Here is a 27179-nt window from a genome sequence, read left to right on the forward strand (position 1 = left end):
GATCTCTTTAATATTCTGCTGGAGAAGATTATACGAGATGCAGGTATGAATAGATATGGCACACTAATCACAAGAGAACATATGCTTCCCGCCTATGCCGACGACATTTAATAGCAATAGCAGCCTTTGAAAGTATCGAAATGGGTTCGGCAGTAAAGGGAGATAATACAAAGTGGATGATATGTAAACCCGATCAGATAAAGAAAAGAAAATAGAAAAAGTTGGGAACTACAATTTTGAGTAAGTCAGAGTAAGTCGGCAAGCCGGAATCACGGATACTTGCGAAAGAAGATGCAGTAGTACTTGGAGTGTTTAAACGAAAAATCCGTCGTAAAATATATGTACTAATTTGCGTTAATGGAGAATATAGGCGTTGTATGAACCACAAGCTGTATAACGACGATAGCATAGTTAAACGCATCAAAATACAACGGTTGCGTTAGCTAGGTCATGTTTAGAGATGGGTTTTTACTGGGCAAATACTCAACGCTTGGGTATTTATGGCAGTCAGGCAGCCATTATATCCTTAGAGAACGTATTTCTGAAAACAAAATCGCCCTCGACTGTCGCAGATCTCTCAACGAGACGGCTGAACAGTTCAAAATTCATCTGTTCTGGGTGCCGGGCCACAGAGATAACCCAGGAAAAGCGGACGAGCATGCCAGCCTAAAGCGGACGAGCATGCCAGACTAGGAACTACCCTACACATTCCAGGGATACTGAAATCTGTGTAGCCTCTAGCGACATGTAAGCTAAGTTAGCTAAGTTTTCAGGACCAGTTCCGAAGGACAACGAATGATAGATGGTCACAAAGGAGGGGCTGTGAGCATTCCAAAACAATGTGATCTAATCTAGATTTAAAGAGGTCTACCGCTTTGATGTCATTGGCTAGAACAGACGTCTTAGTCATTGTGTCCGTCATGACAGGTCACTTTCTAATCGAAAAACATGCTGACAGACTGAAGGTTGCCAGTAACGACTTTTGCAGAAGCTGTGAGGACATCGAAGAAGAAGAGACTATAGAACACCTTCTGTGTGTGCGTCCCACACAAGCAGTCGGAAGGAGTTACACTTTGGGTTCTCATTTTTTAAGAACGTATGCGAATATTCGGAAGTTGTTAGGGTGATTAAACCGATCTGGATGGTTCAACGGTAGGAACTAGAAGGCATCTTCATTCTTCTGTTCCAGTCGTATCACAACGGACGAAAACTTCTAAGTGAGTCTGATGGCAGACTGTCACTTCAACCTAACCTAACCTATCCAATAAATAACTTTTTTTATACCCTGCATCATTGGATGGGGGTATACTAATTTCGTCATTCTGTTTGTAACTCCTCGAAATATGCGTCTAAGACCCCATAAAGTATATATATTCTTGATCGTCATGACATTTTAAGTCGATCTAGCCATGTCCGTACCTCTGTCCCTCCGTCCGTCTGTCTGTCGAACGTACGCCAACTTTTGAAGGAGTAAAGCTAGGCGCTTGAAATTTTGCACAAATACTTTTTATTAGTGTAGGTCGGTTGGGATTGTAAATGGGCCATCGGTCCATGTTTTCATATAGCTGCCATATAAACTGGTTTTGGGTCTTGACTTCTTGAGCTTCCAGAGGTCGCAATTCTCGAATCGGACTATAACTTCATATAGCTTCAATACCATAACAGTTCTTATTGATTTATCCTTGTTAGCCTAAAAGGAGATGCCGCGCAAAGAACTCGACAAACGCTATCCATGGTGGAGGGTTATATAAGGTTCGACCCGACCGAACATAGCACGCTCTTACTTTCTGTGGATTGTGGTTCAGATCGTACTATATTTGGATATAGCTGCCCTGTAGACCGACCGCCGGATCTCCCGATATAGGGTATTGAGGCCATAAAAGATCCATTTACTACCCCAATTCGATAAAACTCGGCGCAGTGTATTCTGGTAGACCCCTACCCATTCAAGTCCAGATCCAGATCGGACCATATTTAGATATAGCTGCCATATAGACAGAACTCCCGATATAGAGTATTTGTCCAATAAAAGGAGTATTTTCATCCTACTTGGATGAAATTTGAAACAGTGCGTTTTGCTACCCCTCTAAATCTTTTTGTTGATCGGACCATATTTGGATATAGCCGCCATATAGACCGATCTCCCGATATAAAGTATTGAGACCATTAAAGGAGCATATTTCATCCGATTTGGATGAAACTTAATTCAGAATTTCCATGTCAATTTTACAATTGCAATTGAAATTGTAAAATCTTTCCTGTGTGGATATAGTTGTTGGTGTTTGATTAATGGATCAAATACGTCACTAGTTTGTTAGCTATTTGCCTTCAACTGCTGAACCGGGGGTGAAGATATAGTTGTTAATAATTGATTAATGGATAAAATATATCATTAGTTTGATTGCTATTAGCCTTTAACGGCTGAACCTGGGGCTATATTCAAATATGGTCATATCTGCAACACATTAGTAATGTGTGGGGGTCTTACTGCTGCAAATTTCGTAGCAATCAGATGAGAAATTCGACTTTTATGTACTCAGTACCTAATACCCCAAATCTGGTCCACATTCCCTATATGACCCAATCTGGACGATAATCAACAAAAATGTTTAGACGGCTACCAATACGCACTGTTTGAAATGTCATCAAAATCGGATGAAAAATGCTCTTTTTTATGGGCTCAATACTCCATATCGGGAGATCGGTCTATATGGCATATACATCCATATATGGTTCGATCTGTACCACATTTAGTAGGAATGGGTGGAGGTATACCAGAACATACTATGCCAAATTTCATCGAATACAGGTAATAAATGGATCTTTTATGGTCTCAATATCCAATATCAGGAGATCGGGTGGTCGGTCTATAGGACAGCTATATGCCAATATAGCCAGATCTGAACCACACTTCACAGAAATAGGTTGGGGTCTACCAGAACGCACTGTGCCAAATTTCATCGACATCGGATGAAAAATTATCAATTCATTACCTCAAGACTTCAAGTCTGGACATCGGTCTATTTGTAGTGTATTCTCCTAAAGGAGAGACCAACAGATATTCTTTCTTATGGTAAATTTTTTTTCAATATACCCCTAGTTTGGTCAATATACCTCTGGTTTGCTAGAATTTCTTAACTGTTAGTATTAAAACACCTGCGAGAATATAAATCATTTATTACAACATTGAAGTACAATACATATTTATTTCATTTTTTAGAACTTTGGATTTTTAGCTGTATGCGGATCACATAGATCGATAAAGCACAAAACTTATACAAAAGGTCATTTGGAATGCCATCATAAGATATAATCCATGTAAAATAGACATAGATAACACATACTACATTACTTATCGCTCAAATCCACTTAACACAGACAAAATGTAAATTATTAATAATAATGGTGGAGGGATAGTAATTAAGTTCACTGTATATTACATTAAATTTAAAACTTAAGACAAATATATGTGTAGCAACATAATAAAAAATAAATTACTATAAAAATTACTTTATAATACCGAGCAGAATAGTAGCAAAGAAGAAACAAAAACACTTTAAATCACATTACTTAAATACATTAAGTTAATAAAACAACAGTATACTACAGCGCAGCGGAATACTAGATTCTATGGGATCAGGCAAGATATAGGACCACAGGACTTAAAACAAAAAATGGAGAAATTCATTAAGCAATTAATGGGTTTTGTTGTTTATTTGCTCTATTACACTGAAAAAAAAAAAACAAATTAACAATTGAAAAATACACTATTCAAAAAGTTTATAAGTTAAACATTTATTTGTTGATGGAATTGCATGAAAAATATCTTAAACTAATAAACACATAGGAATAAATTCTTATCAAACCAATTAAATGAATGTAAATTGCCCATGAAGTTAAAAATGGGACTATTCACAAATGTTAAACTTTGCACCGGCTTGATAAAGAGACTCTCTCTTTTGCATTGCTTAATCTCTTGCTCCAGATCATTAAATTCTTTGTCCGGTAATTATCCATCTTCAACCTAGAGCTACTGCTTAGACAAAGTTTAATTGTTTCGTTGCAAGAGAAGGAAGTTTGTCTCCTGATAAAGGTGGTCCTCAATAAAACAAAGCAAAAATGATTTCATGACGGATCTTTTTTCAATATGGATTAGAGCTGCATATTTTACTACAATCCATGTTGGCGATATTTTCAAAACAAGTAGCAACGTGCTAAGTTCAGTCGTGCCGAATCTTGCGAACTCACCGCCATGGATTCTGCTAAAAAATTTTAAATTCTTTACATTTTAAATAGCTTTAGACCTTCATGCTTGGCACGATTATTGGAGGTCATAAAAGAACATTACGTGCAAGATTTCAGCTCAATCGGGCAGCAATTGCGACTTCTAGAGGTTCAAGATCCTAAATCGGAAGATGGGTTTATATGGGAGTTATATCAGCTTATTGACCGATTTGGACCGTACTTGGCACGATTGTTGGAAGTCGTAGCTAGGTTGAAAGAGGGTGGGGATATTAATCCACCCCAAGCCACTATGAACATATACCTAAGCCGATTATTGGCTTGTTGGGCGCTCTAACTACAAAAAAAGTAAGCTCGAAAAAGAAATTCTAAGTTAGGAATTTTGTGCTACTTACAAAATCATTAACAGTTTTCCATACCAATCCCCTATGTTGGTTCATGCCTGATATTGTGTCCCCACCTAATTACCGGTGTCTTATAAATCCGGAATCCGGGAAATGACATAGGAAATGCTCCAACGACTCATCATCTTCCCCACATGCGCCACTGATTTTGCTTAAGTGAGCTCGTAGTCCTATGTGTCCTGTTATGAAACTAAAGACTATACTTGACTACAAAATCGTTTGCCCTTTCATTTCCCCTTGCTCCGTCATGACACGGCACCCAAATGATGCGAATTGTGCCATCCTCAGAGAAGGCGTTAATCTCCTTCTTACACTGCAAGCCTGTTCATGACTTCACCGTTTTGGTTGTTTTAGCTTTATGGCCATTTTACTGTTCGTAAAGATGTTCACACACGACGTCCTCGCATTAACACCACACCACCTCACGCATTCCATGATCCCCCGGATCTTGATCCTGCAGGACCGTATTATGGCAGTCTAAAACAGATCTCAGTCCCCGAGATCTCAATGTAAACCCCTAGGCCCACTTTGTCGCTACAGAACACTACACGCAAAATGTCAGCCAAATCGGACAAAAATTGCGGTTTCTAGGGGCTCAAGAAGTCATATTGGAGCTATATCCAATATATATATTGGAGCTATATCCAAATCTTAACAGATATGGCCCGTTTGCAATCCCCTACGACCTACATCAATATTAAGTATATGTGCAATATTTTAAGCTGCTGGCTTTACGCGTTCGACCGCTATCGTGATTGCGACAGACGGACGGACATGGTTAGATCGTCGAGACGATCAAGAATACAAATACCTAAAGGGGTCATAAACAATATTGTCCAATTTCACTGAAATTCAGAATAGTGAGTTTTATTATGCCCGTCGATACCTAACCAAATATGGTCTAGATCGGAATATATTTGGATATACAATAATTGCCATTTACACCGATCAGCCAACTTTGGATCATAGGCCGATAACAGGCGCATTTATTATACGACTTCTCTGAAATTTGGAACAGAAAGTTGTATCGAGATTCCGGACATCTGTCCTGAGTATGGTCTAGATCGGGCTATATTTAGATAAAACTGTCATATAGATCGATCTTCAGATTTGGGGTCTAAAGACCATAAAAGAGGCATTTATTACCCAATTTCAATGAAATTTAAAACGGTAAATTGCTTTGAGACGCCCGACATCCAACCCTAATATTGCCCAGATCGGACCATATTTAGATACAACTGCCATATAAATCAATAAATTAATTTATGGTTTAAGTACACAAACGCTGCATTTATTATTCGCTTTGGGTGAAATTTGAAACAACCCGTTATAGTCCAGATCGGTCTGCTCATTTGGGGCATTTAGCCTATAAAAGCCGCATTTATTACCTTATTTCTTCGATATTTGGAACTGTTACTTCCATAAAGCTTCTCGGCAGCTGAACCAATTATGATTAAGATCGTCCTATATTAGGACATTAATAAGGATATAGTAGAGTTATAATAAAAGAGGATAGTAAATATATCCATGGCGGTCAGTACCAAAAATTCAGCACGGCTGTTTAGAGTACTAAAAAATTTTAACCGAAAAGTGGAGGCGACGTGCAAAGCAGTCGTCGTATTTTGTAATTTACGATATCCATGTTGAAAGAAGTAAAGGGTGATTTTTTTGAGGTTAGGATTTTCATGCATTAGTATTTGACAGATCACGTGGGATTTCAGACATGGTGTCAAAGAGAAAGATGCTCAGTATGCTTTGACATTTCATCATGAATAGACTTACTAACGAGCAACGCTTGCAAATCATTGAATTTTATTACCAAAATCAGTGTTCGGTTCGAAATGTGTTCATTCACCGTAACGTTGCGTCCAACAGCATCTTTGAAAAAATACGGTCCAATGATTCCACCAGCGTACAAACCACACCAAACAGTGCATTTTTCGGGATGCATGGGCAGTTCTTGAACGGCTTCTGGTTGCTCTTCACTCCAAATGCGGCAATTTTGCTTATTTACGTAGCCATTCAACCAGAAATGAGCCTCATCGCTGAACGGTGAATGAACACATTTCGAACCGAACACTGATTTTGGTAATAAAATTCAATGATTTGCAAGCGTTGCTCGTTAGTAAGTCTATTCATGATGAAATGTCAAAGCATACTGAGCATCTTTCTCTTTGACACCATGTCTGAAATCCCACGTGATCTGTCAAATACTAATGCATGAAAATCCTAACCTCAAAAAAATCACCCTTTAGTAGTGACTCAAGCATCGTAGCTACTAGCGAGAGAATGATAAGCGGTTAATAGCAGGATCACGTTGTCCAATTTCCCATAAAAGTGGTTAGAGGCAGGTTGAGGACTTTCAAGATACTCATCCTTCGGTACATCCAAACTCTTTGGCATCGACCAACGGCCTGTAGACCTTCTCGCCTTAAAATGATAATACGCTACACCACCGGGTCTGCGTACTAATCTTAATTCATACAGTCAGATTTAAATTTTACATACCTATTCATATATTGAATAGGACCTTGTAAGTTTTTCTTACGATAGGACCTAAATTGTAGCTAATAGAGCCTTAAAGGCCAAACCATATTAAACATATATATGACAGCTCTATATATATATAAATATGGACGGATTTTGATAAAATTTAGCACACCAACTAAAACGTCAAATAAAACACCTCACACTAAAACTTATAAAGATCAAGCCAAAATTGTGGTTTCTATTGTCTTAAAAGGCAATGTCGGATGAAAGATATATGTTGGAGCTATAACTAAATCTGAACCGATTTTTATGAAATTTTGCCACGTATTTGGACGTCAAAAGAAACATCTCATGCAAAATGTTGTATATATCGGAACAAAATTGTGGCTTCTACAGCCTTAATAGGCCATATTGGATGAAAGATATATGTTGGAGCTATACCGAAATCTTGACCGATTTCTATGAAATTCAGCACACGTGTTTGGATGTTAAAAAGAATATTTCGTCCAAATATTTGTATAGATCGGAACAATATTGTGGCTTCTACAGCCTAATAGGCCGTATCGGATGAACTGAAGTATTTTTATTGCTCTCCATTTTCCACGGGATGTAAGGTTTATCTGCCTCCTAACACCTAACTTTTGAATGTCACGTTACTGTTGATAGCAAAGTGGCTTTGTATGTTGCATTTTTAACCCCAATTGCAGGTGAAAGCCACTTGTTCTGAATAAATGAATGTCAAGAAGTTAAAATCTGGTGGTGCCCATTAGCATGTTCTTTTTTGCCGTGACAAAGTCTATCACCTATGGTTGTAGGCTAGGAACATAAAAATAAAACCTTACAATCATACTTTGGTAACCTTTTTTTTTTTTTTGTTTCGATATGTTTTTACCCATAATAATTTAAAATTAATGGTAATTTAAGATATTTTTCATACAATTCAATTTAGTGATTCAAAAAAAAAATATATATATAATTAATAAGCAGCTTAAAAACTTTACCTTTTTTCTTTTACTGCAATTTCCATTTTACATCTAAAAATGACAACATCAAATACAACACATAATCACTTGGCCAAACTAAGAACAAAATGCCTTTATGCCTCCGTTTCATCTTCAATACCCTCTGCCAATTCCTCGGGTGAACGTAAATCTATGGCAAATTTTTGCCGGGCAGGTGTAATTTTATCCGTATCCTCACTACCGCTATCCTTAACACGCCTCGAATAGTCCTGAAAAGCAGCTGCTAGGGCATAGGTTAATCTTCGTGCCATAGCACGACTGTCGCACACAAAGGCATGAACCTCATACGGATGAACACTGGTGTCGTCTTTCACAACGATCATGGCAAATACGCGAGTATAGACTAGATCTTGAACTCCATATGATATTGTGTCGATGGCATAACTCCAACTATTCGGGCTAGTTTTGGGCGATGTGATTTCAATGTTGACACCATCGGTTGATACCTTCAGTTCGCAGTGAGGCAGTGTTTTATTGGGCGGGAGGTTTTTGGCAATGCCAACCATGAGATCAACGGGTCGACGGGTGTATTTAATACCCCATAGGCCACGTGCAATTTCTGAACCAATATATTTGACCTGTTTGAAGATATCCAAAATTTTTTCGGGTTAAGGAAAGAGACTGACTTGAATGCAGTGTATGGGTGCAAGAAGCCAAACAAATGTTACCCGTGATGAAATGCACAATGTATACCAATCACCATTTATTCACTACTGTGGTTTCATATGACATATACTAAGTGAATGAAATTGAGTTTTATGAGAGCTATATGAGCCTTATGTTAAATTTTCAGACACTATTTTAAATGTAAAGGAATTTTCTTTAATAGTAATATGCACATATATTTGTGTTTTACTATTAATGAATAGAGCAAGCTTAATTTGTTTACAAGGTTAATAGCTAATAATTTTTGCACTCCTATTGTTTACATGCAATCACAGAAATAAATAAAAAATTGACATTTTCTTAATTGGTATTAAATTAACCTCTAATTTTAGCATAACCTCTTTAACTTAGTGAGAAGTTTCCCCTCATGCATTTTTGTAGTGCTGAAATCCGATTTTAAATACCAATGAGCTTAAAAGTGTAAATGGACAGCAATGAGAGGCTTGATAAAGTGTGATTTTTAGCCCTTATCTTATTGGGAACACTGGACTAAACAGCTCACACCATTTCACGTTTTTTTTTCACTGTCAAACATCTTCAAAAAAATGCATGTTTGCCCCAGAACATTTTATTAAGGAAGAGGGACAAACTTCTCATATAGGGCCACCTTTTTAAAGCCGAGTTCGAACGGCGTGCCGCAGTGAAACACCTCTTTGTGGAGAAGTTTTTACATGGCTGCCATACCAAAGTGGTGCAGTACCTACCAAATGTCGCCAGCATTAGGTGGGGATAACCACCGCTTAAAATTGTTCTTGATGTTCTCGCCAGTATTCGAACCCAGGCGTTCAGCGTCATAGACGGACATACTAACCTCTGCCGCACGGACAAGACATCTTCAGTTTGGTCTATAATTTAACCATGAATCGTCTTACGAACGAACAACGCTTGCAAATTATTGAATTTAAATATCAAAATGGGTGCTCTGTTAAGAAAGTTTATGGCCCGTTTCTTCCATTTTACGACGAAGCTCTTTTTTTGCTCAATGGTTACGTTAATAAGCAGAATTGTCGATTTTGGAGTGAAGGTCAGCCAGAAGCATTGCAAGAGCTACCAATACATTCAGGAAAAGTCACAGATTGGTGCGTTTTATGGGATGGTGGCATCATTGGATCGTACTTCTTTAAAGTTGATGCGAATCGTAACGTAACTAAGAATGGTGAGCGCTAGCGTGAGATGATATCCAACTTTTTTTTCCCAAAATGCAAGAGCTGGACTTGCATGACATGTGGTTTCAACAAGATGGTGCCATATGCCACACAGCACGCGTTACAATGGGCTTATTGAGAGGCGAGTTCGGTGATTATTTTATTTCACGTTTTGTACCGGTCAATTGGCCGCCTAGATCGTGCGATTTAACGCTTTTAAATTATTTTTGTGGTGCTATGTTATAGCTTAAGACTATACAGCCAAGCCTTCTTTAATTGGCGCATTGGAAGACAACGTTGAAGCATTTATTTGTGAGATACTTGCCGAAATGTTGGAAAGAGTATGGACTAAGCGGTATGGCCTAAGCGAATGCATGAAAAAATCCTCAAACATTAAATTCTATGGACCGTACTATCGATTTAAATAAAGATTTCATGCATTTGTCTGATTTTTTTTTTTTTTTTTTTTTTTTGGAAACTTTCCTATATGGTGCCGTTGCAAATGGATTTATTGTTCGAAATTTTGATCGTCTCGACGTTCTGAGTCCATCTAGCCATGTCCGTCCGTCTGTCAAAATCAGGATGGCGAATGCGTAAAGCTAACCGTTTGAAATTTTGCACAGATACTTTTAATCGATGTAGGTCCTTTCGGGATTGCAACTGGGCCATATCGGTTCAGATTTAGATATAGCTCCCATATAAACCAATCTCACGATTTGACTTCTTAAGCCCCTGGAAGCCTCAATTTTCATCCGATTTGGCTGAATTTTTTGACATAGTGTTCTGCTATGGCTTCCAACAACCAAGTGCCAAGTACGGTTGAAATCCGTCTATAACCAGATATAGCTCCCATATAATCCGATCTCCCGATTTGACTCCCTCAGCCACTACAAGCCGCAATTTTTGTCCGATGTGGCTGAAATTTTGCATGTAGTGTTCTGTTATGACTTCCGATAACTGAGCATATTACAGTCCGAATCTGTCCGTAACGTGATATAGCTCCCATATAAACCCATCTCCCGATTTGACTTCTGGTGCCCCTGGAAGCCTCAATTTTCATCCGATTTGGCTGATATTTTGAACTTAGAGTTCTGCTATGGCTTCCAACAACTATGTCAAGCACGGTCTAAATCGGTCTATAACCTGGTAAAGCTCCCATATAAACCGATCACCCGATTTGACTTCTTCAGTCCTTACAAGCCGTAATTTTTGTTCGATTTGGCTGAAATTTTGCATGCATTGTGCCAAATGCTGTCCAAATGTGTTTATAACCTGATAGAGCTCCCATGTAAACCGGTCTCTCGATCATCGTTGTTCGGTTCCTAGAAGCTTTAATTTTTGCTAGTTTGACAGAAGTTTGGTATGTAGAATAAAATTATGTCTTTTGCAAGCGTATTTGTCAAACGACCTTCTTTAAATTTCCCAAAATATGTACGGAATTTGGTCGAAATTCATCATTTGAAATTTAACAAATAGTTATTAAGAACAGGCAAAATTCGGGCGGAGCCTACTATATGATCACCTATACCACCGAGTCTATATATATACTACATTCAATACATGATACCTATCTTAAAGTCTAGTCCGAATTTAATTTTGCATACCAATTGAAAAACTAAATAGAACCTTGGATGAAAATGTATCGGAGATATATAGGATCGTACCAAAATTGTGGATACTAAAGACTTAAAGGCCACATCGGATGAAAGATTTGGTAGAGATCAAAATCGTGGCTTCTACAACCTTAACAGGCCATATCGGATGAAAGATATACATGGGAGCAATATCTAAATCTGGACCGTTTTTTTTCAAAATTAATAGCGTTTGTCCTTGGACCTTGATTACAAGAACACATGGACAGACACACAGGCGGAATCGAATCAGAAAGTGATTCTTCTCTATTTAAGCGTTGCAAACAAATGCACAAAGTTATAATACCCTGTAGCACAGTGGTGGTGTAGGGTATAAAGACATATTAATCTCGGCCTGGACGAACTATGGAAACCTACCACCAAGTACGGCGAAAAATCACCATTTATGAAACTTAACAGCCATAACGAAATTTGGTACGGTATGGACCAAACTTGCAAGGGACGTCGAGGGTTCTAACCCAATTCATTATATTACTATATAAGACTGATGTATATGACAGCTATACTAGGTACGAACGTTAGCACCCTTAACGCAACTCATTGAACCAAATTTCATCGAAATGGGGTAATAAATGCACCGTTTATGGACCCAAGACTTCAAATCAGGTGATCGGTATATATGGTAGTTATATCCAAATATAGCCCGATCTAAACCCAGCAAACTCTTCCAAATTTCAGCGAAATCGGTTAATAAATGCGCTTTTAATGGTTTAAGGACATAAATCGAGAGATTGGTCTACATGGCAACTATGTTCAAATTCAAGCCGATCTTGACCCTACTCGGTACGAACGTCGAGGTCTAACCAAACTCGTTGGACGAATTTTCAACGGATACTAAAGGCGCCTTTTATGGGTTCAAGACATTAAATCGCTTATGTATATTTCAGCCAGGGACGTTACCAGGGAGTGGAAGATAATAAAGGCTCCTTTAATGGGTCCAAGACATAAAACCGAGAAATCGTTATATGTGTATTCTAGCCAGGGACGTACCCAGGGGGTGGGGGCTATCGGGCCCGAGCCCCCCGAAAATTTCTAATTTCGACTGCTAGCGCGTATACGTACTTTTAATTGTTTTGTAGTTCTTATAAACACATCCCCCCCGCAAAAAAAAAATATTCTTGCTGACGTCCCTGCTGCTAGCTATATCCGAATATAGCCCAATCAAAGCTATATTGAATAGGGATGGTGAAGAGCCTTATACAGTTCAATGTGCCAAACTTCAGATAATAAATGCGCATTTAATGGACCCAGGAACTGAAATCGGGAGATCTGTCTATATGACAGCTATATCCAAATATAGCTCAATTTGAACTACATTTGATACAAATGCCAAGCGGCTAAGGAGGCCACCGTAGCGCAGAAGTTAGCATTGATGCTGAACGCCTGGGTTCGATACAGGCGAGACCAATAGAAACAAATTTTCAGCGGTGGCTTTCCCCTCCTAATGCTGGCAACATATGTGAGGTACTATGCCATGTTAAACTTCTCTCCAAAGAGGTGTCGCACTACGGCACGCCGTTCGGACTCGGCTATTAAAAGGAGGCCCCTTATCATTGAGCTTAAACTTGAATCGGAATGCACTCATTGATATATGAGAAGTTGGCTCCTGTTCTTTAGTGGAATATTCATGGACAAAATTTGCAATATATTGAGCGGCCAACTCACAATTCAATGTGCCATATTTTCACGAAATTGGTTAGAAAATGTGCCTTTTATAGGCAGGTATTTTATGGCAGCTACAGTCAATACTCAATGTGTTGTAAGGTCGGTTTTGCCTGACGTTGGAATATTCTTACGTGTTTTAGATCTTGCAAAGCATTTTCTCTTATAAAGAAATATTTTAAATCAGTTCAGTAAATTAAAAACCAGTAAGGAAGGCAAAAGTCGGGCGGTGCCGACTGTATAATACCCCACACCTACCCCTTAAGTACAATATGGGATCTATATTCAATTCTGAACCAATTTTGATGGAACTCGGCCGATGTTTACAGATGGGGTTTTAAACAATCCGTATCACATTTTGAGCAAATATGTTCAAACTGTAATAATGTAATAACTACGGTTAACAAATGACGACATTATTGCAAATTACCCAAAATCTATATATGGGAGCTATATCTAAATCTGAACCGATTTCGAACAAACTTCTCAAATATTGTGGTAGTTGTCAAGGGAAGCGTTTTACAAAGTTTTGGCAAGATTGGTCAATAAATAAGCTTGCAGTGGCTCTTGGAGTGAAAATCGGGCGATATACATATATGGGAGCTATATATAAATCTGAATTCAAGAGAAAATTCTTCCTGCCAAATTTCAAGAGAATCAGTTAACAAATAACGATTTTATTGCATTACTACTAATCGGACGAATCGGACTACTCCCACTATATTTGAGAAGCGCGAACTGGGAGCAGGATTTTTCGTTGGTAAAGCAATTTATGAATGAGATGGCAGGTGAAAACCCTATATTAATAGGAGATATGAATATAAGAATTGGAGAGCTGCAACAAGATATCTCGATGCACCAAGACACGTTCTTAACTGCCACAGAAATCAGAAAATCTATGGACAAGGAAGTAAACCACAAAGGCAGAGTTTTCCTGGACCATTGTAACAACCATAGCATTGTTGTTCTAAACGGACATACGAAAGGAGATGAAGAAGGCAAATTTACATTTTTGAGTTCAGCCGGCGAGTCAGTAAATGATATCTGTGCTGTATCGTATAGTATGCTAAAATATGTCACAAGTTTTTCTGTTGAAGATTGTATATGGTCGGATCATTTTCCCATAGTCCTTGACCTTAAGCTGGATGTAGTAGAAACTGATGTTAAAAAACTAAGCCTCCTACCCAAATTGTTGTGGAGGCAGTCAGATTTGAGTAACTATCAAAGAAACCTCAATTGCCATTTGAGAAAAGCCCTGGAAGACCATACGATATGTACTCTCAAGGATTTGACAAATACAATTATTATTTCTGCCCAGCAAAGGGGCAATAAGCCGATATTTAACCCATTAAATAAGTGGTTTAATAGCAATTGTTATTGGGCAAGGAAAAAGTCATTTAAATCTCTAGCGAAATTCAGGAAAACCAATTCTGAAGAGCACAAGAAAACATATCTGGAGTCAAAGAAAAAGTTTAAGGAGATATGCGAGAGTAGCAAACAAAATTACTACAACAGCATCAGCCTAAGAATTAATGAAGTATCTAATGCTAAAGAGTGGTGGAGCATAGCTAGAGAATTAAATGGTCAGGATTTTAACATTGGCTCCAGTGTCTCTGCACGTGAATTTGAACAATATTTTAAAAAACTGCTTAACTTAGAGCAGAGATCAAGATTCATACCATATGCTCCACTGTTAATCGCTGACGAAAAGCTCGATAAGGATATTTCTGTGGATGATATTAAAAACATGTTGTCCAAAGTTAAAATGAACAAAGCACCTGGTGAAGACAGGACCCCTTATGAGTTTTTTGCCAACGCATCGGAAGAGTTTCTGACAGAATTGGCTAGGACATACAGCAGAATGTACAGCAACGGAACCATAGATGAAGTATTCATAAAAACGATAATTTTCCCTATACATAAAAAAGGAAGTTTAAATGATCCCGCAAATTATAGAGGGATATCTTTTATGAATGCGATAGCCAAAATTTTTATGGGTATCTTAAATGAAAGATTATATGCTTGGGCAGAAGAAAGAAGTATAATTGTAGAATATCAGGCCGGATTTCGAAAAAATTATTCGACCACGGATAATATTTACAACCTATCGGCGATAATAAACATTAAATTGTCAGAGAAGAAAAAAACATATGCATTTTTCGTAGATTTCAAAGCTGCCTTTGATAACATATCACGAAACCTAATGCTTTACAAATTATACGAACTGGGTTTATCATATAAATTAACTAAAATAATTGAAAGTGCCTATCAGAGGACAGAAACAGCAGTGTGGACTGGGAATGAATTGTCCGAATATTTTAACACGAATTCAGGAGTAAAACAAGGCTGCCTGCTGTCGCCATTACTTTTCACCTTATATGTCAATGACATACATGATTCTCTGGGAGGAGGCATAATGGTGGATGACATCAATATACGAGTACTTCTTTATGCTGACGATATAGTCATTTTGGCTGAAGACAAGGACGTTCTCCAAAGAATGATATACAATCTAGAAGATTACTGTGTGAAATGGAACCTTATCGTAAACTTAGCCAAATCGAAAATAATGGTCTTTAGAAACGGTGGTAGATTATCGGCGCAAGAAAGATGGACACTGAATAATGAACAAATTGAAGTAGTGTCAGAGTACAATTACTTAGGATTCATACTGACACCTCAAATGAAATTCAACCAACATGTCGCGGCCAGAACAACGCAAGCAAAACTTGCCTTAAATATGACCTGGAAAAACTTCCTAAGCAAGAACAATATATCCATGAATCAAAAATGGAATCTCTACATGGCAGTATGCAGATCAATCCAATCTTATGGTGCACAAGTATGGGGATTTGGCTGTTTCGATGAAGCTGATAAGTTGCAGCGGTTCTTTTTAAAAAAGGTACTAAAGTTGCCTGATTCTACACCCAACTACGCAATAACTTTAGAGACTGGAGTCGAAGAAGGCCACATTTATATGATGCAGATGCATTTGCATTATATCACTAGAACAAAATTTCAATACAAAAGGGAAAGGCTGCCTTACCAGTTAACCCAAAAAATAATACAAAAAAAACTATTTTGGGCACATCACTTAAACAATCTTTTAAGCCAGTATAACATACCCCACATTGATGAAAACTTTAGTCTGATTTCCTGGAATGCAATGGCAGCAAATTTAATTGAAGAAATGAGTTTACGCAACAAAAGTATTGCTATTCAAAGAGCACAGCAAAGTAGCACTAGACTATATAAATATTTGGACTACACGAGAAGTCATATGTACCTCAGTGGAAACTATACCAGTGAAGAAATTGCATGGATATTTAAGGCCAGATGTGACCTAATATTTTTGAACGCTAACCACTTTGCCACACATACAAATGCCAACGACCAGTGTACGATATGTAACCTACAAGAAAGAGAAACGCTTCATCACTTTTTAGGTATTTGCCCAATATATCGACATTTAAGGAATGGTTTTTTCGGTAGATCTGCATTAAATGAGGACGCCATCATACGAATATTAGATGGAACAGACACCCAAGACTGGAAAAATCTTATCGGATATATAAAAGCGGCTCTACACTACCGTAAATTGATAACAACGGAGTTTGCCTAGACCTTTTTTAACTGAATAAGTTCATTATACTACAAATTTTAAAATGGATAACTCATAAATATCCGGCTGACGACACAAGTCATAGCCGATTAATCTTTATTATTTTTTGATTTTCTTCTTACACTCACTCAATTAATTTTTATAATCACTGTTAAATTATATAATGAGAAATGTAATAAATAAATAAAGATTGTACTACTACTACTACTAATCGGACGAACATATATATGGGAGCTATATTCAAATTTGAACCGATTTCAATAGGCTTCGTCTCTAGACCGAAAGAAATGCCTGTACCAAATTTTAAGACGATCAGACGAAAACTGCGACCTGTAGTTTGTACACAAATTAACATGGGCAGACGGACAGACAGACAGAGGGACATTGCTAAATCGAATCAGAAAGTGATTCTATGTTGAGCGGGATACTTATTAATGGGTCTATCTCTCTTCCTTCTGGTTGTTACAAACAAATTCACTAAGTTATTATACGCTGTACCACAGTAATGGTACTTATACCCTACAAATATTGGCTTCAGAAAGTTTTGGTCAGTTCTGGAACAATAACAATAACATATTTCACAAAGTCAATTTCCTCCTCGACAAATATCTAGAATATTTTGTACAGCTTAGATCAATATCCACTATTGATAAAAGACGTGGACTTACATCCACTTTTTGGCCATTTGATACACCTATGTTAGATATGACGTGGCCCTTGGTAAGCCAATGATCGGTTGTGAATGTTATACGCATTGGTTAAATAACTTTAAGCCTCATGCTAGTTTATAAAGCACGCAGCTCAAACTTCACTACTATAAATCGATTTCTGAATTCTTTAACATGTAGATTTCCAACTGGTCAAGGGTTCCGTTATTAAAATATAGCTATTGTGTAAATCCGCTACAAGGCGGATGTTAGAAAAAAATTTAATCAAAAAAGTAGCGGTGCAATTGTAATCAGTGTTTTTGTTAAAATTGTTATAACACAAAATTCTATGTCGCATATGATTTTGGGAGGAGCGTAACCAACCATAACCATCCACCACCAATCACCTATCCCAAGAACTAAATTATTTTCACATTAGTCAGCTTGGACGATGGTTATGACAATATTAGGAACAGACTTGATGTACATTGAGGTTGGTTGATGTTTAAGTGAATGTCAGAACAGAATGAAATTATGAGTGGTGGGTACGTACCTTAAATGTTAATGGCAGATCTTCTATGGCCACCTGGGTATCTAAATCTGCATTTGTGGCCATTTTCCCTGTTGTTTAGTTTTTTGATTGCTGGTTGTTGTCTGTTGGTTAGTTACTAGTTTGCTGGATCGTTCACGATTACTTTTTTCACTCCAGTTTCAACTTTGTATGCCACACATTGGAGTAGAGTTTGATTTTGTTGTGGAAAAATATTTATGGCTGAAATGATAAAAGCAATTTACATTTTAATAACTGTTCAAAGTTCTTTGTTTTTTTTTATTTATTTTTTTATGAGAGAAGTGTTTGTTTGTCCAGCAGCATTTTGACCATGGTCTAGTTGGCATTCAGGCATGGTTTAATAACTATACCGTGGAATTATGTGTCACACATGTCACCTTAACTATAGCATAGAGCACAGTTTCAATTAATACTTAGCTTTAGATTTGTTTGTAAAACATATTTGGATTTTCTTCTATATATAGAATTATGTTTAATTATTTTAATTCATTACTTTTAAATATTCAAACTACGCACTTGATGTAGGCCTATTAAACAATAAAAACAAAACCAACCAAAAGTTACAACCATTATGTGAAGTGAAAATTCGATTTTCTAAATTGCCAAATTTCACCAGCTTTCCAAGTAAAAGGGCGTTAAGTTCGGCCGTGCCGAACATTTGCTACCCACCACCTCGGGTGTATATGTAAACCATCTTTCGTCGCCCCCATAGCAGCTATATCGAAATATGGTCCGATTTGGACAAAATTCGACACGGACATTGAGTGCTCTAAGTACAAGTACAAGTCATTGCTCAATTTTGTAGAACAAAATATGTATTAGTCTTTTTGGTAACTATATCTAAATATAGACCGATCTGGACTTAATACAACACGGACGTCGAAATGCCTAACATAAGTCACTGTGTCAAATTTCAGGGAAATTGAATTATAATTGCGCCTTTTATGGGACCAAAACTTAAAATCGAAAGATCGGTCTATATGAAAACGGATGTCGAGTGGCCTAACATAACTCACTGTCCCGAATTTCAGCAAAATCGGATAATGAATGCGCCTTTTAGGGGCCCAAATATCCAAATATCCAAATCTGAACCGATCCAAGCCAAATTGAAAAAGGATGTCGAAGGGCCTAACACAACTCACCAAATTTCGGCGAAATCGGACCATAAATGCGCCTTTTGTGGGCCAAAGACCTTAAATGGAGAGATTGGTCCATATGGCAGGCATATCCAAATCTGAACCGATCTGAGCCAAATTGATGAGCGATCTCGAAGGGCATAACACAACTCACTGTCCCAAATTTGGCTAAATCGGACAATAAATGCGCATCTTATGGGCCCAAAACCTTAAATCGAGAGATCGGTCTATATATCCAAATCTGACCGATCTGGGCCAAAATGCAGAAATATGTCGAAGGGCCTAACATAACTCACTGTCCCAAATTTCGGCGACACCGGACAATAACTGCGCCTTTTATGGGCCCAAAACCTTAAATGTAGAGATCGGTGTAAATGTCAGATATATCCAAATCTGAACCGACCAGGGCCAAATAGAAGAGGACGCCGAATAGCCTAACAAAACTCACCGTCTCAAATTTCAGCAAAATCGGATAATAAATGTGGCTTTTATGGGCCTAAGACCATAAATCGGCGGATCGGTCTATATTTGGGGCTATATCAAGATATAGTCCGATATAACCCATCTTCGAACATAACGTGCCTATGGACAAAGAAAGGAATCTGTTTTTCTCTATTTTTTAAGACTGTAGCGTGATTTCAACAGACAGACGGACGGACATGGCTAGGTCGTCTTAGATTTTTACGATGATCAAGAATATGTTTAGTTTATAGGGTCGGAAATTGGTATTTCGATGTGTTGCAAACGGAATAACTAAATTAATATCTACCATCTTTCGGTGATGGATATAACAAATAAAACCGTGCTAAGTTCAGACCGATTCGAATTATTCTTGGCACAGATATTGAAAGTCTAAATTTAAGTCCTTGTGCCAAATTTCAGCCAAATCAGATGAAAATTGAGGCTTCTAAAGGCTCAAGAAGTCAAATCCGGGGATGGGTTTATATGGAGGCTATATCTGTTTATAGACTTATTCGGATCAAACTTGGCATGGGTGTTGGAAGTAATAACAAAAGTCTTTGTTCCGAATTTCAGCCAAATCGGATGAAAATGGAGGCTTCTAAGGTCTCAAAGAGTTTAATCCGGGGATCGGTTTATATTGGGGCTATATCTGTTTATAGGCCTATTGGGATCATACTTGGCACGGATGTTGAAGGTCTAAATTTAAGTCCTTTTACCGAATTGCAGCCAAATTGGATTTAAATTGAGGCTTCTAAAGGCTCAAGAAGTTAAATCGTTCGACCGCTATCGTGATTTCGACAGACGGACAAGGTAGAGACGTCGGGACGATCCAGAATATATATTCTTTATGGGGTCGCAGATCAAAACTTCGAGGTGTTACTAATGGAATGACTAGATTAGTTAATCCCCATCCTTTGGTGGTGGGTATAAAAAGGGAAGGCTTAAGGGAAGACTCCATGAGTGGTGTTTGATTTCGCGCTTTGTTGGTTTGATCCGAATAAACTCTAAAACGGATGACCTGATTTCGTCAAACTTTCTTAGATTGTAGAGTTCATCCCCAAGGTAAAAATAGGTACTTCATTTTCTGGTATCCACGAGGGGACGGACCCTCCCCCTAACCACAATTTGCCAAAACGACAGATCTCGGACAAAGGTGCATCGTTTTAAGTGAAATTTTGTATGCCACCCTATGGTAACACAATAACACAAATTTGGTATAAAACTTTGGGGTCGAATAACAGTGGGGGAAGCGCTACCCCAAAACCCACCCAAACGGACATGTTTACCGATTTGGACAATATGATTATTAAATGTAAGGTATTTTAGAGTAGAGTACGAACTTGATATAACAATTTGATCTCACGTGTCGGGGAGCCCGCCCCACCACCAAAACAGACCAAAAATAACATGCTTACCGATTGGGGCAAAATGGTATCAAATGAATGGTAATTGGAAGTAGAATATGAAACTTATTGTATATAAAAATATGGGGTCAAGTTCCACGGAGTCTCCCCACCCCAAAGTCCACCCCAAACGGAAATGTAGGCGATCAGGGCAATATGGGATATGAGCGGGTCGCCCCACCCTGGGCCTTAAATGATAGGTATGGGATATCCCACCCTGCCCCAACCTGGAACTCAAGTGAAAGTTTCAATATTGTTATTAAAACTTGGATCCAAGCACCTAGGGGGCCGCCCCCACCACCTCAATTAGGTATATATGGGACTCAAATGAAAGACACATAAGTGGTCTGGAAGGATAATTAATTTTTTGATGTTGGAAGGGGGCGGACCCCAAACCCCAAAATCACACTCAAAAGTAAACAAGTAAAAAGGAGTTAAGTTCGGCCGGGCCGAACTTTGGATACCCACCACCTCGGGAATATACGTAAACCACTTTTCATCAAAATCCGGTGAAAATTGTATACCTTTTGTCCCATAGCAGTTATATCAAAATATGTTCCGATTTGGACCAAATACTTATAAGTACAAGTCATTGTTCAATTGTGTATAACAAAATATTGGGTTTTTAAGTAGCTTTATCTAAAAATAAACCGATCTGAGCTACATACGACATGGATTTCAAAAAGCCTAACATAAGTGACTGTCTCAAATTTCAGTGAAATCGGATTATAAATGCGCCTTTTATGGGGCCAATACTTTAAATCGAGATATCGATCTATATAGCAGCTATATCCAAATCTGAACCGATTTGGGCCAAGTTTCAGAAAAATGTTGAAGGCCCTCACTCAACTCACTGTCCCAAATTTCGGCGAAATCGGACAATAAATGCGCCTTTTATGGACCCAAAACCTTATATCGAGAGATCGGTCTATATGGCAGCTATATTCAAATATTTACTGATCTGGGCCATAATGCAGAAGGAAGTCGAAGGAATTAACCTAACTCACTGTCCTAAATTTCTGCGACATCGGACAATAAATGCACCTTTTATGGGTCCAAAACCTTAATTAGAGAGATCCGTCTATATGGCACTTATACCCAAATCTTAACTGATCTGTGCCATATTGCAGAATTGTGTCGAGGGGCTTAATTAACTCACTGTGCCAAATTTCGGCGAAATCGGATGATAAATGCGCCTTTTATGGGCCCAAAACTTGAAATCGAGAGATCGGTCTATATGGCAGCTATATACAAAACAAGACCGATCTGCACCAAATTGATGAAAAATATCAAAGGGCTTAATACAATTCAATGTCGCAAATTTCAGCAAAATCGGATAATAAATGCGGCTGTTATGGGCCTAAAACCCCAAATCGACAGATCGATCTCTATGGCAGCTAAATCCAAATCTGGACCGATCTGGACCAAATTAACGAAGAATGTCAAAGGGCCAAACACAATTCACTGTCCCAAATTTCAGCAAAATTGGATAATAAATGTGGCTTTTATGGGCCTAAGACCCTAAATCGGAGGTCGGTCTATATGACAGCTATATTCAAATCTGAACCGATCTGAGCCAAATTGACGAAGGATGTCGAAGGGCCTAACACAACTCACTGTCTCAAATTTCAGCAAAATCGGATAATAAATGTGACTTTTATGGGCCTAAGACCCTAAATCGGAGGATCGGTCTATATAGCAGCTATATCGAAATCTGAACCGATCTGAGCCAAATTGACGAAGGATGTTGAAGAGCCTAACACAACTCACTGTTACAAATTTTATCAAAATCGGATTATAAATGTGGCTTTTATGGGTCTAAGACCCTAAATCGACGGATCGATCTATATGGGGGCTATATCAAGATATAGTCCGATATTGCCCATCTTCGAACTTAGACTGCTTATGGATAAAAAAAGAATCTGTGCAAAATTTCAGCCCAATATCTCTATTTTTCAAGACTGTAGCGTGATTTCAACAGACAGACGGACAGACGGAGGGACATGTCTAGATCGTCTTAGGGTCGGAAATTGATATTTCGATGTGTTGCAAATGGAATGACAAAATGAATATACCCCCATCCTTCGGTGGTGGGTATAAAAACGAGCCGATCGGAACAATACGGAAACAGAGTATGAAAGCGATGATATATATTGTGTCAAATAGGCATCAATAGGCAAGATATAGGGGGCAGTCCTATCCCCCAAAACCTCTCCCCAAAAAGGAATATTTGTCAATCATGGCTATATGGGTCATAACTATGTGCAAAATTTTAGCCAAATCGGACCAAAATTGCGGCTCCCAGGGACTGAAGAAGTCAAATCGGGAGATCGATTTATATGGGAGCTATATCAGGTTACAGATCGATTTGGACCATCCTAATCACAGTTGTTGAAATTTATAACAGAACACCGCATGCAAAATTTCAGCCAAATCGATCAAAATTGTGGCTTGTAAGGGCTCAAGAAGTCAAATCGGGAGATCGATTTATATGGGAGCTATATCAGGTTATAAACCGATTTCGACCGTACTTGGCACAATTGTTGGCAGTCATAACCGAACACTACGCGCAAAATCGTAGCCAAATCGGACATCAATTGCGGCTTCCAGGGACTAAAGATGTCAAATGAAGAGATCGGTTTATATGGGAGCTATATCAGGTCATAGACCGATTTGGACTAAGCTTAGCACAGTTGTTGGAAGTCGTAACAGAACACAGAAAGGCAACTCTTGCCTTATACACCTGCAAGAGAGGCATTGACAAAAGTTGGGGGTTAAGACCGCGTGTCATGCACTGCAGTTGTCAGACCTATAATGCTATATGGTGTTGTGATCTGGTGGAGAGCGCTTCAAAAGTCCACCTACTGCACAATACTTAACTGGATTCAAAGGATGACTTGTTTGTGCATCACAGCCGCACTGAGGACGATACCATCTGATGCACTAAATTTAATGCAACATCTTATGCCTCGGGACATTGTGGCTACCCAAATTGCAGGGACCACTGCCGTGTGGTTAACGAAGGTTTCGTATTGGTCACGTGGCGGATATGGACAATGTGTTATTCTTGATACAATATCCGACGTTCCAGGCAGTTTGGATTACAACCTTCCCTAGCCTCTTTTTGATAAAAAGTACTGAATCTATATTCCTGATAGAACCGATTGGAACTACGATATCTCTGATAACAGAGGTTAAATAGACTTCTTTACGGATAGTTCCAAACTAAACTACCAGGTGGGCTTTGGGGTAAACTCTTAAGATCTAGTCACTGGCTAGAACAGACGTCTCAGTCATTGTGTCCGTCATGACAGGTCACTATCTAAACGGAAAACATGCTGACAGACTGAAAGTTGCCAGCAACGACTATTGCAGAAGCTGTGAGGATATCGAAGAAGAAGAGACTATAGAATACTTTCTGTATATGTGGCCCGCACTAGCAGTCAGAAGGAGTTCCACTTTAGGTTCTCATTTCTTTGCGAACCTGTCTGATTTAGCGAATGTGAACATTCGCAAGTTATTGGGCTTTAAAAGCGATCTGGGTGGTTCAACGTTAGGAACTAGAAGGCATCTTCCTTCTTCTGTTCCTGTGGTATCACAATGGACGAAAAAATCTAAGTGAGTCTGATGGCAGACTGCTACTTAAACCTAACCTAACCTAACAGAATACCGCGTGCAAAATTTCAGCCAAATCGGAGAAAAATTGCGGCTTGTAAGGGCTGAAGAAGTCAAGTCAGGAGATCGGTTTATATGGGAGCTACGTCAGGTTATAGATACAGCTTTCATTCTCTAGAGGCTCAAGAAGTCAAGATCCGAGATGGTTTTATATCGCAACTATATCAATTCTGAAACCGATTTGAAACAAACCTAACACAGTTGTTGAAAATCATAACAAAACAACTCATACAAAATTTCAGCCAAATCGGATAAGAAATGCTAGAGGCCGATGTGGCTATTTACAATTCCAACCGACCTACACAGATAGGAAATATTAGTGCAAATTTCAAGCGCCTAGCTATACTCCTTCGAAAGTGCTTTCGTGCTTTCCACTGACAGACGCAGAGGCGGTCAAATGGACGGACATAGCTAGATCGACTTAAAATGTCATGGCGATAAAGGATATATTGTATATATATTATGAGGTCTTAGACCAATATTTCAATGTGTTACAAACGGAGGCCACCGAAGCATGTCCGCTTATGACGCTGAACGCCTGGGTTCGAACCATGGCAGAAACATCAGAAAATTGTTCAGCGGTGGTTATTCCCTCCTAATGCTGGCGACAATTGTGAGTTACTCCCTAAAGAGTTGTCGCTCTGCGGCACGCCGTTCAGACTCGGCTATGAAAGGAGTTGCCGTATCATTGAGTTTGAGTTGAGGCGATTTGTTACAAACGGAAAGTTAGTATCCCCCCATCCTATGGTGGAGGGTATAAAAATTAACATAACATTAGTAACAATGTGTCAGCTACTCTTTACATACATTCATGATCATTTCGACATTCTAAGTCAATCTTGCCATGACTGTTCGTCTATTTATTGATCAGCATAACTTTAAAGCCATCAACTTGAAATATTGTACAGATACCATTTATTGATGTAACATAGCTTGTTGAGGATTGTGAATGATTGTGAACCGATTTTCATGAAATTTTCACAGATGATAGAGCTTGGGCCCCGGTGAAATAGGGTACAACATTTTTTGAAAGAGTACAAACTCGACATAAAAATTTCGCCCAGTGATCGGTTTGGGGGGGGGTGTCCCCCACCCCCAAAGAACTCGTTTACCCATTTGGGCAATATGAGTATCAAATGTAAGGTATTTAAAAGTAGAGTACAAAGCTGACATAAAAATGTATTCCTTGGTATTTGAGGAGCCACCCCGCCCCCAAAAACCCCTCACCAAAAAATATTAACCGATTAGGTCAATATGAGTATCAAATGAAGGTGTTTGGAAGTTGAGTACACATCTGTTACAAGAATTTGTTCCAAGATGTCTACGGGACCTCTCCAACCACAAAAAGGACATGGACATGTCCAACGTCACAAATTGGGTATAAAATGAAAGGTCTTTGGGAGTTGACGAAACGAATCTGATATACACATTTGGAACAGAGTCTGGGACGGGCTCAACCACCTAATATGCTTCAATAAGCCCTATAGCTCGATCGGGATGATATGGAAATTAAACGAAAAGTCTATGACCGTAGAGTTCGAACCCGATGTTGATACAAGAATTCAAGTATCTGGGTCACGTCCTGCCTTTCAGTAGGACATGCTGAGACGCGACAATAAATAACTCAAATAAAGTACCTTTTGGGTCTTAGCGTTGGGGGTCCGACCCTCACCTCTCATTAAAAAGAACGCCAAATTTTCAAGCAGGACGACAGAGAAAACATTGTACTCAAATAAAAGGGCGCGTCAGAGGGCAATCCCTCTACTCCATCTTACCCAAAAAAAAAGGAATTTAAAATAATATATGAAGGCCGATCAGGACAGCAGTAAAAGGTCTTGGGTAGTAGAGAAATTTTTTACTTTCAATTTGGGATAGACACAGAAATCTTTTAAATTCCAAGTGGTAGCTCTTAAAAATGATTTTGAATGTGGATAAACCAATACGAAAAAAATTATTTAGTGTGTATCTGAAGGAGACCCGTAGCCCTGTATATCTTGATCGCCACCTTCAAAATGCTTGACATTATAGAGCTTAAACAAAATTGTGCTCTAGCACAATGTTGATATTATATGAGGGACCGCCCCCTTAACTCTCTTCATAACGGCCTTGTTTGCTTAATTTGACAATGAGGGGCTCAAATACTAGGTATTTGATAGTAGAAAATGAATTTGATATCCAAGTTTGAGACCAAATATTTGGAGGTTGTCTTACCCCATATACTCCCCCTTAACCAATTGCAATTGCGGCTCAAAAAAAAAAAAGAAATTTAACAGTAGAGCACGATGCTAATACCTTTTCAGGGGTAAGTGTGTGGGTAACCGCCCCACCCTACCACACATATATACCGACTATAGCAATATGTAGCTCAAATGTGGTTTTT

General features: G+C 38.6%; 1 protein-coding gene across 10 annotated transcripts in view; it reads right to left on the reverse strand.

Annotated features, from left to right (window-relative positions):
* Positions 1-3145: 3145 nt before the first annotated feature.
* Positions 3146-27179, reverse strand: part of LOC106084815 (uncharacterized) — a 169549-nt gene continuing 145515 nt past the window's right edge. For all 10 annotated transcript variants that reach the window (XM_059363868.1, XM_059363864.1, XM_059363860.1 and 7 more), the window contains 3 exons: positions 18106-18324; positions 8138-8736; positions 3146-3729 (listed from right to left, as the gene is read on the reverse strand). In XM_059363868.1, coding sequence (XP_059219851.1) covers positions 8233-8736; positions 18106-18168 — 567 coding nt within the window. In that variant the 5' untranslated portion in view covers positions 18169-18324 and the 3' untranslated portion in view covers positions 3146-3729; positions 8138-8232. The remainder of the gene's footprint in view (positions 3730-8137; positions 8737-18105; positions 18325-27179) is intronic.

This window comes from Stomoxys calcitrans, chromosome 1, assembly GCF_963082655.1.
Source record: "Stomoxys calcitrans chromosome 1, idStoCalc2.1, whole genome shotgun sequence".
Classification (NCBI taxonomy): Eukaryota; Metazoa; Arthropoda; class Insecta; order Diptera; family Muscidae; genus Stomoxys; species Stomoxys calcitrans.